Source organism: Oncorhynchus gorbuscha, unplaced genomic scaffold, assembly GCF_021184085.1.
Source record: "Oncorhynchus gorbuscha isolate QuinsamMale2020 ecotype Even-year unplaced genomic scaffold, OgorEven_v1.0 Un_scaffold_1270, whole genome shotgun sequence".
In the NCBI taxonomy this organism is placed as follows: domain Eukaryota; kingdom Metazoa; phylum Chordata; class Actinopteri; order Salmoniformes; family Salmonidae; genus Oncorhynchus; species Oncorhynchus gorbuscha.
The window spans coordinates 122501-137348 of record NW_025746095.1 but is presented as its reverse complement, the minus strand read 5'-3'; the positions used below and the strand labels follow the sequence as shown (position 1 = coordinate 137348).

Here is a 14848-nt window from a genome sequence, read left to right as displayed (position 1 = left end):
CAGGGCCAAGAGACATATGAGAAAAATGTATCTTGGCCCCTCCCCCACCACATTTGTAGCAATTGCCTTAACAGAGCCTTATAATTAGAGCATTTAAATAAGACGGGTGATGAAAAGATCAATCTAGAAGAAAAAGAAACACAACCTATGGCTGAGGTGGGCTAGATGAAAACTTGACCTGAGGGGAGAAACCCTAACCCAAGATGGCAATCTGATTGGTTGACTTGATGATTGGCATGCATATCTGATACTGCACCCGTTTGGTCGAGAAGATCTCTTCCTGCTTTGGCAGAGTCACTAAGGGGATGGACTGTACACTTTTAGGTTTGGGGTAAGACTTGAACACCAACCTGGTCAAGACAAGAGGGAAAATACAATCACAACCCAAAAGTCAACGACACACACACACACACACACACACACACACACACACACACACACACACACACACACACACACACACACACACACACACACACACACACACACACACACACACACACACACACACACACACACACACAGAAACACACTTACCCAAGTTACCATCTTCCAGGTAGAACACAGACTGGGTGACCTGAGAAGGCTTCCTCTGCTTGGCTTTAGTCTCTACTGGACCCCAACCAGTCATAGGCTGACTGGGGAGACACAAGAAACAAACAAGCTAACTTATAAAAGGCTTTATCAATTTTACATCATACAATCATTTAAACTTCAAAAAAACACTGATCCTTTGTATACAAACTATAAAAACATCTGCAGTTTTGTATTATCAAAACACAACAGTTCATCCATGTGTGATCCCTGGGAAAACAAAAATATTAAAAATAACAACAACAATAACAACAAGAAAGCTAGTCTGAGGTAAACAGGTAACGTTTTAGTAGAGTTCAAAAATAGAGCCGGGTCATTCATTACACTGAGGGGAGAAACCTTCATTCATTACACTGAGGGGAGAAACCCTAACCCTGGCTGACGGGGTGATGATGTACCTGAGGGGAGAAACCCTAACCCTGGCTGACTGGGTGATGATGTACCTGAGGGGAGAAACCCTAACCCTGGCTGACTGGGTGATGATGTACCTGAGGGGAGAAACCCTAACCCTGGCTGACTGGGTGATGATGTACCTGAGGGGAGAAACCCTAACCCTGGCTGACTGGGTGATGATGTACCTGAGGGGAGAAACCCTAACCCTGGCTGACTGGGTGATGATGTACCTGAGGGGAGAAACCCTAACCCTGGCTGACTGGGTGATGATGTACCTGAGGGGAGAAACCCTAACCCTGGCTGACTGGGTGATGATGTACCTGAGGGGAGAAACCCTAACCCTGGCTGACTGGGTGATGATGTACCTGAGGGGAGAAACCCTAACCCTGGCTGACTGGGTGATGATGTACCTGAGGGGAGAAACCCTAACCCTGGCTGACTGGGTGATGATGTACTGGGGTGATGATGTACCTGAGGGGAGAAACCCTAACCCTGGCTGACTGGGTGATGATGTACCTGAGGGGAGAAACCCTAACCCTGGCTGACTGGGTGATGATGTACCTGAGGGATGTACCTGAGAAACCCTAACCCTGGCTGACTGGGTGATGATGTACCTGAGGGGAGAAACCCTAACCCTGGCTGATGGGTGATGATGTACCTGAGGGGAGAAACCCTAACCCTGGCTGACTGGGTGATGATGTACCTGAGGGGAGAAACCCTAACCCTGGCTGACTGGGTGATGATGTACCTGAGGGGAGAAACCCCCTAACCCTGGCTGATGGGGTGATGATGTACCTGAGGGGAGAAACCCTAACCCTGGCTGACTGGGTGATGATGTACCTGAGGGGAGAAACCCTAACCCTGGCTGACTGGGTGATGATGTACCTGAGGGGAGAAACCCTAACCCTGGCTGACTGGGTGATGATGTACCTGAGGGGAGAAACCCTAACCCTGGCTGACTGGGTGATGATGTACCTGAGGGGAGAAACCCTAACCCTGGCTGATGGGGTGATGATGTACCTGAGGGGAGAAACCCTAACCCTGGCTGATGGGGTGATGATGTACCTGAGGGGAGAAACCCTAACCCTGGCTGACTGGGTGATGATGTACCTGAGGGGAGAAACCCTAACCCTGGCTGATGGGGTGATGATGTACCTGAGGGGAGAAACCCTAACCCTGGCTGATGGGGTGATGATGTACCTGAGGGGAGAAACCCTAACCCTGGCTGATGGGGTGATGATGTACCTGAGGGGAGAAACCCTAACCCTGGCTGACTGGGTGATGATGTACCTGAGGGGAGAAACCCTAACCCTGGCTGATGGGGTGATGATGTACCTGAGGGGAGAAACCCTAACCCTGGCTGATGGGGTGATGATGTACCTGAGGGGAGAAACCCTAACCCTGGCTGACTGGGGTGATGATGTACCTGAGGGGAGAAACCCTAACCCTGGCTGATGGGGTGATGATGTATGTACCTGAGGGGAGAAACCCTAACCCTGGCTGACTGGGGTGATGATGTACCTGAGGGGAGAAACCCTAACCCTGGCTGACTGGGTGATGATGTACCTGAGGGGGCTGAGAAACCCTAACCCTGGCTGATGGGGTGATGATGTACCTGAGGGGAGAAACCCTAACCCTGGCTGATGGGGTGATGATGTACCTGAGGGGAGAAACCCTAACCCTGGCTGACTGGGTGATGATGTACCTGAGGGGAGAAACCCTAACCCTGGCTGACTGGGTGATGATGTACCTGAGGGGAGAAACCCTAACCCTGGCTGACTGGGTGATGATGTACCTGAGGGGAGAAACCCTAACCCTGGCTGATGGGGTGATGATGTACCTGAGGGGAGAAACCCTAACCCTGGCTGACTGGGTGATGATGTACCTGAGGGGAGAAACAACCCTAACCCTGGCTGATGGGGTGATGATGTACCTGAGGGGAGAAACCCTAACCCTGGCTGACTGGGGATGATGATGATGTATGTACCTGATGATGTACCTGAGGGAGAAACTGAGGGAGAAACCCTAACCCTGGCTGATGGGGTGATGATGTACCTGAGGGGAGAAACGTTAACCCTGGCTGACTGGGTGATGATGTACCTGAGGGGAGAAACCCTGGCTGACTGGGTGATGATGTACCTGAGGGGAGAAACCCTAACCCTGGCTGACTGGGTGATGATGTACCTGAGGGGAGAAACCCTAACCCTGGCTGACTGGGTGATGATGTACCTGAGGGGAGAAACGTTAACCCTGGCTGACTGGGTGATGATGTACCTGAGGGGAGAAACCCTAACCCTGGCTGACTGGGTGATGATGTATCTGAGGGGAGAAACGTTAACCCTGGCTGACTGGGTGATGATGTACCTGAGGGGAGAAACGTTAACCCTGGCTGACTGGGTGATGATGTACCTGAGGGGAGAAACGTTAACCCTGGCTGACTGGGTGATGATGTACCTGAGGGGAGAAACCCTAACCCTGGCTGACTGGGTGATGATGTACCTGAGGGGAGAAACGTTAACCCTGGCTGACTGGGTGATGATGTACCTGAGGGGAGAAACGTTAACCCTGGCTGACTGGGTGATGATGTACCTGAGGGGAGAAACCCTAACCCTGGCTGACTGGGTGATGATGTACCTGAGGGGAGAAACGTTAACCCTGGCTGACTGGGTGATGATGTACCTGAGGGGAGAAACGTTAACCCTGGCTAACGGGGTGATGATGTACCTGAGGGGAAGCTAGTTGAGAGAACGCCAAGAGTGTGCAAAGCTGGCATCAAGGCAAAGGGTGGCTACTTTGAAGAATCTCAAATATAAAATATATTTTGATTTGATTAACACTTTTTTGGTTACTACATGATTCCATATGTGTTATTTCATAGTTTTGATGACTTCACTATTATTCTACAATGTAGAAAATAGTAAAAAATAAAGAAAAACCCTTGAATGAGTAGATGTGTCCAAACTTTTGACTGGTACTGTAGGGAAAAGGGTGCCATTTGGGACAAATGCACTAGTCTACTCTTCACATCTTTAAAAGCATCTAGAAGATACAAAGCATCTGTAGAGAGAAAGATAAAGTGAAGGTCAACAAACCAGTTGGAAATACGGGTAACTCCTTACCGAACCAACATGGATTTAATTCCTCATGTAAAGGACTTTGATGAACTGGAGCCACCCTCCATTTGTTTAATAGTTGATTAACTTTGAGTCTGGCACTCACTTTGACTGGGGTTGGGACAGGAGCAGCAGTGAACTGGTACTTACTGCACTCGCTGTGGTACAGAAAGATGACAGTTGCTCTGTCTGGCATTCCATGTTTTCGACTGTTTGTTTCCGTTTGGTGCCTAATGAACTGGGCCCTGCTCTAGCCCCTGCCTGACACTCACCTGAGATAGAACCTTCACTCCACTGAACTGTCAGTCACCCACAGGGGAAGTTAACCTAGATACCGCTGGTAAACTTCCAGCCTGGCATTAAAACTGATTCAGTCTGGTTTAACCAGGCAAGAATGCTGACTCACCCGGTGGGATAGTAGATGTGGCACTGCTGGGATGCCATGCGAGAGCCTTCTGAGAGGAGGAATGCTCGTTTGTTCGGCCTTCCTTCATTTGCTGTCAGCAGAAAATAAAAACGTATGTAAACCTTCACTTGGAGTGGTGATATGCAGTATAAAGCATCATAAAACCTTGATTTGCATGGCATAAAGCGTCATAATGCCCTACATATGTTTATATAATCGTCATAATGCCCTACATATGTTTATATAATCGTCATAATGCCCTACATATGTTTATATAATCGTCATAATGCCCTACATATGTTTATATAATCTACATAAATGCGGTCTTATGTAGCATCGACACAAAACATTATAATATCCACTCCATATTTATTAGCATCCTACTTTGTCTCGGCCCAAGATGAGGCAATTCTAAAATAATCTTTCATCTGATATTCTATTTGTTAGTTGTGAGTTGGTTGAGAAAGAAATGTTGAAAGTGCTGTTTGATGTTGAAATGAGAGAGGACAAAGAAGATCAAATATTATTGTGTGTTTGTGTGTGTGTTCGTACATCAATGCGTATGTGTGTAATACTAACCAGCCTGGCGAGGGTGAGTGCTGTGGGTCGCGGTGGGGGCAGTGGTCTGTCTCTGCGTCTCCAGGCCAGGGGGGACTGGGCCGGAGCTTTGTCCCCAGGAGAGGGATCCTCCCCTGGGCACCTACAGTCAGACTTCTGGGTCAAGGAGTCCACCAGCATGGCGCTCTGGAGCCACACACAGAAATACAGATCATCCTTTAACTAGCAATGGATATATTTGCAATGACAGTCTTACAATGTTAAAGTGGTTGAATATTTTTTTCTCCATTAAAATAATATAAACAGAATACCTTACAGTATGTTGTCAATACATATGACTAGTATCTGAATCTAAATATTTTGAGTAGTTTAGGACAGATCTGTGTGTAAGCCATTGTTGTTGCTGCTGTTTAGCACTCTCCCTTCCCCATGCTGTTCCAATCTCACCTTCTGCCAATAATTAGCAGCCCTCTCCATCTCTCCAATCAGAGCAGTTATGTCATCGCTCTCCAGGATGCCTGCAGTGAGAGGACAGGACAGACCAGGGCTCAGGGTTTCCACCCAGCATCACACACACACACACACACACACACACACACACACACACACACACACACACACACACACACACACACACACACACACACACACACACACACACACACACACACACACACACACACACACACACACACACACACACTGTATAGAAGGAGTATCTGTTGAATAGGCCATTAGCTGGGGGATAAGTGGGTTCACACAGCTGGCTGGTAGCCCCTCCAGGAAGTAATCACCTCTGTGGTGGGTAAGTGTTTCTACTTCTACTGTCATCCCTGGTGCTCATTTCTTCAAGGTGCCACTTGATAGTGGAGTAATCTATTTTTCCATGGCACTTTTTGAAGTCTTCATGAAGATTGTGTGTGTGTGAATTCTCGCGTACCTGTCTCACTGATCCAGTGGAAGCGTCCGTTGCCAGCTTGTGCCAGTTCCCTCAGTGCCCCCGCAGTCTCCTCCCTGGTGGCATGGCGAGGTGGAGGGCAACCCCCTGTCTGTGCCTCTGTCTGTCCCTCTGTCTCCTCTCCAGTCAACAGACAGATGTGGAGACGTAGAGGCCGGCCACTGCAGCACTCTGACACATATGAAGACACCGTTGCCTGGGAACAGAGCAACAAGAGACTTGTTCTGGATTGATTGTTATTCATTTGACTTTTCGAGAGAAGAGTTTTTTTTAAATAAAACATTTATTCACATGTTCATAGAAACGCACAGCTGCCAGACAACAAGCACGGGCATATGAATATGTAGGCACATTATATCAGTGACACCTAGCTAGTGCATTAACTCGCTTCCAGCAGCAGAGGGCACCAGAGGGAAGCATGTCTCTGTTATAGTGCCCTGTTTTTTATATATATTTTTTTACCTTTATTTAACCAGGCAAGTCAGTTAAGAACAAATTCTTATTTTCAATAACAGCCTAGGAACAGTGGGTTAACTGCCTGTTCAGGGGCAAAAGGACAGATTTGTACCTTGTCGGCTCAGGGGTTTGAACTTGCAACCTTCCAGTTACTAGTCCAACGCTCTAACCACTAGGCTACCCTGCCGCCCCAGGGATGAAGTGCGACCAATGTAACAGTATGGTTACTCTCTGCGGCTAAATAACTGATTTCATATCAGCTCTTCTTATACCAGTTCTAATGTTCACCGTCATGAGTCATCATCACCAATTGATATAACTGTTGCCAGGACAGTGTCATACAATTTCCTGGTCAGGCAATCCACTGGTGAAGAGGTAGAGGCCCTGGGTGAGAGGGGGGGATGGAGGGAGAAGAGGAGCGGGAGAGAGGGAGGGTGCCCCACTATTGAGGTCCCCCTCCAGAGACAGCCTCAGAGCAGCCATGGTGTTCCTGCTCCCTGAACACTGTAAACCCTGGACCCACCTGGAGGAGAGAAAGAGACACATGGTCAGAGCCATACATATCCGTGTGCAGCCACGCAAACACACATGCAAGCATGCTTGTACGCACACTCACAAATACACACAAAGGCACATGCACACGCAAACGCACACACCATCAAACAAGCAAAGCGTCAATACAGGATTAAGATTGAATGCTACTACACCGGCTCTGACACTCGTCAGACATGGGAGGGCTTGAAAACTATTACGGACTACAAAGGGAAACCCAGACGCGAGCTTCCCAGTGACACGAGCCTACCAGACGAGCTAAATGCCTTTTATGCTCGAGAGCACCAGCTGTTCTGGATGACTGTGTGATAACGCTCTCAGTAGCTGGTGTGAACAAAACCTTTAAACATGTCAACATTCACAAAGCCGCTGGCCAGACTGATTACCAGGACGTGTACTCAAAGCATGCACGCACCAACTGTCAAGTGTCTTTACTGACATTTTCAACCTCTCCCTGACAGAGTCTGTAAAACCTACATGTTTCAAGCAGACCACCATAGTCCCTGTGCCCAAGGAAGGGAAGGAAACCTGCCTAAATGATTACCGCCCCATAACACTCACATCGGTAGCCATGAAGTGCTTTGAAAGGCTGGTCATGGCTCATATCAACATCATCCTCCCGGACACCCTAGACCCACTCCAATTCGCATAATGTCCCAACAGATCCAGATGACACAATCTCAATCGCACTCCACACTGCCCTTTCCCACCTGGACAAATGGAACACCTATGTGAGAATTCTGTTCATTGACTACAGCTCAGCGTTCAACACCATAGTGCCCATGAAGCTCATCACTAAGCTAAGGATCCTGGACTTCCTGAAGGGCTGCCCCATGGTGGTAAGAGAAGGCAACAACACGTCTGCCACGCTGATCCTTAACACTGGTGCCCCTCAGGGGTGTGTACTTAGTCCCCTCCTGTATTCCATGTTCACCCACGACTGCGTGGCTAAACACGACTCCAACACCATCATTAACTTTGCTGATGACAACAGTGGTAGGCCTGATCACCGACAACGATGAGCCTGTAGGGAGGAGGTCAAATTGGCAGTGTGGTGCCAGGACAACAACGACCTCTCCCTCAATGTGAGCAAGACAAAGGAGCTGATCGTGGACTACAGGAAAAGGTGGGCCGAACAGGCCTCATTAACATAGACGAGGCTGTAGTGGAGCGGGTCGAGACATACAAGTTCCTTGATGTCCACATCACCAACAAACTATCATGTTCTAAACACACCAAGACAGTCGTGACGAGGGTACAACCAAACCTATTCCCCCTCAGGAGACTGAAAAGATTTGCCATTGGTCCCCAGATCATCAAAAGGTTCTACAGCTGCATCATCGAGAGCATCCTGACCGGTTGCATCACTGCCTGGTATGGCAACTGGGGCATCACTGGGGCCAAGCTTCCTGCCATCCGGGACCTATATAATAGGCGGTGTCAGAGGAAAGCCCATAAAATTGTCAGAGACTCCAGTCACCCAAGTTATAGACTGTTTACTCTGCTACCGCACTGCAAGCAGTACCAGAGTGCCAAGTCTAGGACAAAAAGGCTCCTCAACAGCTTCTACCCCCAAGCCATAAGACTGCTGAACAATTAATAAAATTGCCACCGGACAATTTACATTGACCACCCTCCCCCCTCCCTTTTGTACACTGCTGCTACTCGCTGTTTATTGTCTATGAATAGTCACTTCACCCCCACCTACATGTACAGATTACCTCAACTAGCCTGTACCCCAGTACATTGACTCGGTACCGGTGCTCCCTGTATATAGCCTCGTTATTTATATTCTTATTGTGTTACTTTTTATTTTAGTCTACTTGGTAAATATTTTCTTAACTCTTCTTGAACTGCACTGTTGGTTAAGGGCTTTTAAGTAAACATTTCACGGTAGTCTACACTTGTTGTATTCGGCGCATGTGACAAATAAAGTTTGATTTGATTTGATACGGATGCACACACACGCACTTTGAAATACTTTTGAAAGACGTCACTGCATAGCATGTGACAAAAGCACTATGTGTAATCTCTCCGGTCTCCATACAGGCAGAGAACTGCCTCCCTCCTGAAGTAGAGCTAGAGACTAGGCAAAGAGAGAGAGAGAGAACAGCATAGAGCCCTCAAAAGCAGAGACACTATACAGAAACATCAGACCGCCTCGCAGCCAGGCTTACACATGCACACACACACTTTGAGGACCTTACTGCCAGGCTTCCTGCAGGTTCTCTGGTGAGGTGAGGGCCAACCTCTCCCTCCAAGCTCTGACAGCTGAGCCGAACCTAACAGAGGACAGAAAGACAAGTAGAACACAGTGGAATTATTATACTACACACTGTATAGTACTGCAGAGAGGAACACAATGACAACCTTGAAACAACGTCTTGTATGGTAGAAGAAGGAACTCTGTAAAAACTTGTACAACTGATCTGAGAGAGGACAGGATATGTCTTCTTCAGACTGATAGTGGGGAAGAAACAGAGGAGAGAGAGTGATGACAACTTGAAACCGAGAAATGAAGAATGTTAAAGGTGAAGAAGTTCTAGAGATATGGGCGCCACATGCCAACTTGAATCAAAGCAATGTGGAGGACTGATATTAAAAACTATAACACGTAGTAGAGGGGTGAAGACCGGAAACATATCAACCTACAAGCATATTAACATATTATACATTCATCTCAAATGTATGAAAGGAAAGAAAGAGTGAAAATATACAGTACAGGGACTCAAACACACATTCATACTGACTCTACACACACACATTCATACTGACTCTACACACACACATTCATACTGACTCTACACACACACATTCATACTGACTCTACACACACACATATTCATACTGACTCTACACACACACATATTCATACTGACTCTACACACACACATTCATACTGACTCTACACACACACATTCATACTGACTCTACACACACACATATTCATACTGACTCTACACACACACATTCATCATCTACACACTCATACTGACTCTACACACACATTCATACTGACTCTACACACACACATTCATACTGACTCTACACACACACATTCATACTGACTCTACACACACACATTCATACTGACTCTACACACACACATTCATACTGACTCTACACACACACATTCATACTGACTCTACACACACATTTCATACTGACTCTACACACACACATTCATACTGACTCTACACACACACATTCATACTGACTCTACACACACACATTCATACTGACTCTACACACACACATTCATACTGACTCTACACACACACATTCATACTGACTCTACACACACACATTCATACTGACTCTACACACACACATTCATACTGACTCTACACACACACATTCATACTGACTCTACACACACACATTCATACTGACTCTACACACACACATTCATACTGACTGACACATTCATACTGACTCTACACACACACATTCATACTGACTCTACACACACACATTCATACTGACTCTACACACACACATTCATACTGACTCTACACACACACATTCATACTGACTCTACACACACACATTCATACTGACTCGACACACACACATTCATACTGACTCGACACACACACATTCATACTGACTCGACACACACACATTCATACTGACTCGACACACACATTCATACTGACTCTACACACACACAATCATACTGACTCTACATGTAACGGATGTGAAATAGCTAGCTATTTAGCTGTGGTGCGCACTAAATAGCGTTTCAATCGGTGACGTCACTTGCTCTGAGACCTTGAAGTAGTGGTTCCCCTTGCTCTGCAAGGGCCGCAGCTTTTGTGGAGCGATGGGTAACGATGCTTCATGGGTGACTGTTGTTGATGTGTGCAGAGGGTCCCTGGTTTGCGCCCGGGTATGGGCGAGGGGACGGTCTAAATTTATACTGTTACATTGATGCTGTTGACCTGGATCACTGGTTGCTGCGGAAAAGGAGGAGGTCAAAAGGGGGGTGAGTGTAACGGATGTTAAATAGTTAGCGGTTGTGCGTGCTAAATAGCGTTTCAATTGGTGACGTCACTTGCTCTGAGACCTTGAAGTAGTGGTTCCCCTTGCTCTGCAAGGGCCGCAGCTTTTGTGGAGCGATGGGTAACCATGCTTCAAGGGTGACTGTTGTTGATGTGTGCAGAGGGTCCCTGGTTCGCGCCCGGGTATGGGCGAGGGGACGGTCTAAATTTATACTGTTGCATACACACACACAATCATACTTACTCTACACACACACACACACATATTCATACTGACTCTACACACACACACACACACACACACACACACACACACACACACACACACACACACACACACACACACACACACACACACACACACACACACACACACACACACACACACACACACACACACACACACACACACACACACACACACACACACACACTAATACTGACTCTACACACACATACACACACACACACACACACATTCATACTGACTCTACACACAAACACATTCATACTGACCTTACACACACACACACACGCCCACACCACACACACACTAATACTGACTCTACACACACATACACACACACACACATTCATACTGACTCTACACACAAACACATTCATACTGACCTTACACACACACACGCCCACACCACACACACATTCATACTGACTCTACACACACACACACATTCATACTGACTCCACACACACACACATTCATACACATTCATACTGACTCTACACACACAAACACACACACATTCATACTGACTCCACACACACATTCATACACATTCATACTGACTCTACACACACAAACACACACACACATTCATACTGACTCTACACACACATTCATACACATTCATACTGACTCTACACACACAAACACACACACACATTCATACACATTCATACTGACTCCACACACACATTCATACACATTCATACTGACTCTACACACACAAACACACACACATTCATACTGACTCCACACACACATTCATACACATTCATACTGACTCTACACACACAAACACACACACACATTCATACTGACTCCACACACACATTCATACACATTCATACTGACTCTACACACACAAACACACACACATTCATACTGACTCCACACACACACATGCAAATACAATCCTGATATATGAGGCTGCTACTCTGTTGATCATGTATCCTGATGCCTCGTCACCTTACCCCTATACACATCTACCTACATATCTACCTGTACCACTCCAGTATCCCTGCACATTGTAAATATGGTATTGGAACTGACCCTAAACTGACCCTGTATAAACTGACCCTAAACTGACCCTGTATAAACTGACCCTAAACTGACCCTGTATAAACTGACCCTGTATAAACTGACCCTAAACTGACCCTGTATAAACTGACCCTAAACTGACCCTGTATAAACTGACCCTGTATAAACTGACCCTAAACTGACCCTGTATAAACTGACCCTGTATAAACTGACCCTGTATAAACTGACCCTGTATAAACTGACCCTAAACTGACCCTGTATAAACTGACCCTGTATAAACTGACCCTGTATAAACTGACCCTGTATAAACTGACCCTGTATAAACTGACCCTAAACTGAACCTGTATAAACTGACCCTGTATAAACTGACCCTGTATAAACTGACCCTGTATAAACTGACCTGTATAAACTGACCCTGTATAAACTGACCCTAAACTGACCTGTATAAACTGACCTGTATAAACTGACCCTGTATAAACTGACCCTAAACTGACCCTGTATAAACTGACCCTGTATAAACTGACCCTGTATAAACTGACCCTAAACTGACCCTGTATAAACTGACCCTGTATAAACTGACCCTGTATAAACTGACCTGTATAAACTGACCCTGTATAAACTGACCCTAAACTGACCTGTATAAACTGACCTGTATAAACTGACCCTAAACTGACCCTGTATAAACTGACCCTGTATAAACTGACCCTGTATAAACTGACCCTGTATAAACTGACCCTAAACTGACCCTGTATAAACTGACCCTAAACTGACCCTGTATAAACTGACCCTAAACTGACCCTGTATAAACTGACCCTGTATAAACTGACCCTGTATAAACTGACCCTAAACTGACCCTGTATAAACTGACCCTGTATAAACTGACCCTGTATAAACTGACCCTGTATAAACTGACCCTAAACTGACCCTGTATAAACTGACCCTGTATAAACTGACCCTGTATTAACTGACCCTGTATAAACTGACCCTGTATAAACTGACCCTAAACTGACCCTGTATAAACTGACCCTAAACTGACCCTGTATAAACTGACCCTGTATAAACTGACCCTGTATAAACTGACCCTAAACTGACCCTGTATAAACTGACCCTGTATAAACTGACCCTGTATAAACTGACCCTGTATAAACTGACCCTAAACTGACCCTGTATAAACTGACCCTGTATAAACTGACCCTGTATAAACTGACCCTGTATAAACTGACCCTAAACTGACCCTGTATAAACTGACCCTGTATAAACTGACCCTAACCTGACCCTGTATAAACTGACCCTGTATAAACTGACCCTGTATAAACTGACCCTAAACTGACCCTGTATAAACTGCAGCTTACTTACTTTTTCATGTTCTTCTTGTTATTCTATTTTCTTGTGTGTTTTTGTTCTACTTTATTTGATAGTACTACTGATAATGATTACTGCGGTGTTGGAAAAGAGCTTGAAAGAAAGGCATTTCACTGTACTTGTACACGTGACTATAAAAAGTGAAACTTGAGTGCTGGTGATGCCACAAACAACCAACCATACAACTCCATTGTAACCTTGTCAACTGACAGTGAAGGGACAACAACGAGATAGATTAGGGATCACAACATGCAACAATGTACTCTGCAATGTACTGCACATACTACAGAAACATCATCCACATACAGCATATGCACATCAATTCCAGTAACAACTCTATATTTCAATACCACATCCAATCTGTATTATAAATAGATTGAACTCCGACAATTAACTAAGACCCCAGGCTTTTTCTATCTCGATGAGAATGAGCAGGGATATCATTTGGATTCTTATTAGAGTGAGTCATTCCACTCTATTAACTCTATTAAACATCCCATCATGCAAATGTCTGTTCAAAACAGATGTGGTGAGGTGAGGTCACGGGCTGCGAGGCAGATAGACGTGCTAATGCACGGAGAGGCTTTGACAACCAAATCAATTAGATCTATTCTCATGCAGAACATAAGCAAATCACACATGAATAAAGTGGAGATTGGGGGAGTGGAGGTGAGAGAGTGTAGGAGTGTACAGGCTTGTCATGTCAAAGAGGTGTCTGATCAAAGATTAGAACATGCAGCATTGTGATTGGATTCATGTGAGCTCAATGTGCTATCAAATGGTGATTCTACATGTGTGTGTGTTTCTGCATGCGTGTGTGTGTGTGTGTGTGTGTGTGTGTGTGTGTGTGTGTGTGTGTGTGTGTGTGTGTGTGTGTGTGTGTGTGTGTGTGTGTGTGTGTGTGTGTGTGTCAGTGGAGGCTGCTGAGAGTAGGACGGCTCATAATAATGTCTGGAACGGAGCAGATGGAATGGCATCAACACATGGAAACCATGGAAACCATGTGTTTGACGTATTTCATTCCATTCCACTTATTCTGCTCCAGCCATTACTACACACCTGTCCTACCCAATTAAGGTGGCACCAACCTCCTGTGGTGTGTGTGTGTGTGTGTGTGTGTGTGTGTGTGTGTGTGTGTGTGTGTGTGTGTGTGTGTGTGTGTGTGTGTGT

General features: G+C 46.0%; 1 protein-coding gene across 1 annotated transcript in view; it reads right to left on the bottom strand.

Annotated features, from left to right (window-relative positions):
- vwa3a (von Willebrand factor A domain containing 3A) overlaps nt 1–14848 on the bottom strand; it is a 45403-nt gene that overhangs the window by 5820 nt on the left and 24735 nt on the right. The window contains exons 18-25 of the mRNA XM_046337081.1: nt 9238–9312; nt 6821–7001; nt 6005–6218; nt 5512–5582; nt 5086–5250; nt 4503–4597; nt 538–638; nt 257–297 (exon numbers count right to left, since the gene is read on the bottom strand). Coding sequence (XP_046193037.1) covers nt 257–297; nt 538–638; nt 4503–4597; nt 5086–5250; nt 5512–5582; nt 6005–6218; nt 6821–7001; nt 9238–9312 — 943 coding nt within the window. The remainder of the gene's footprint in view (nt 1–256; nt 298–537; nt 639–4502; nt 4598–5085; nt 5251–5511; nt 5583–6004; nt 6219–6820; nt 7002–9237; nt 9313–14848) is intronic.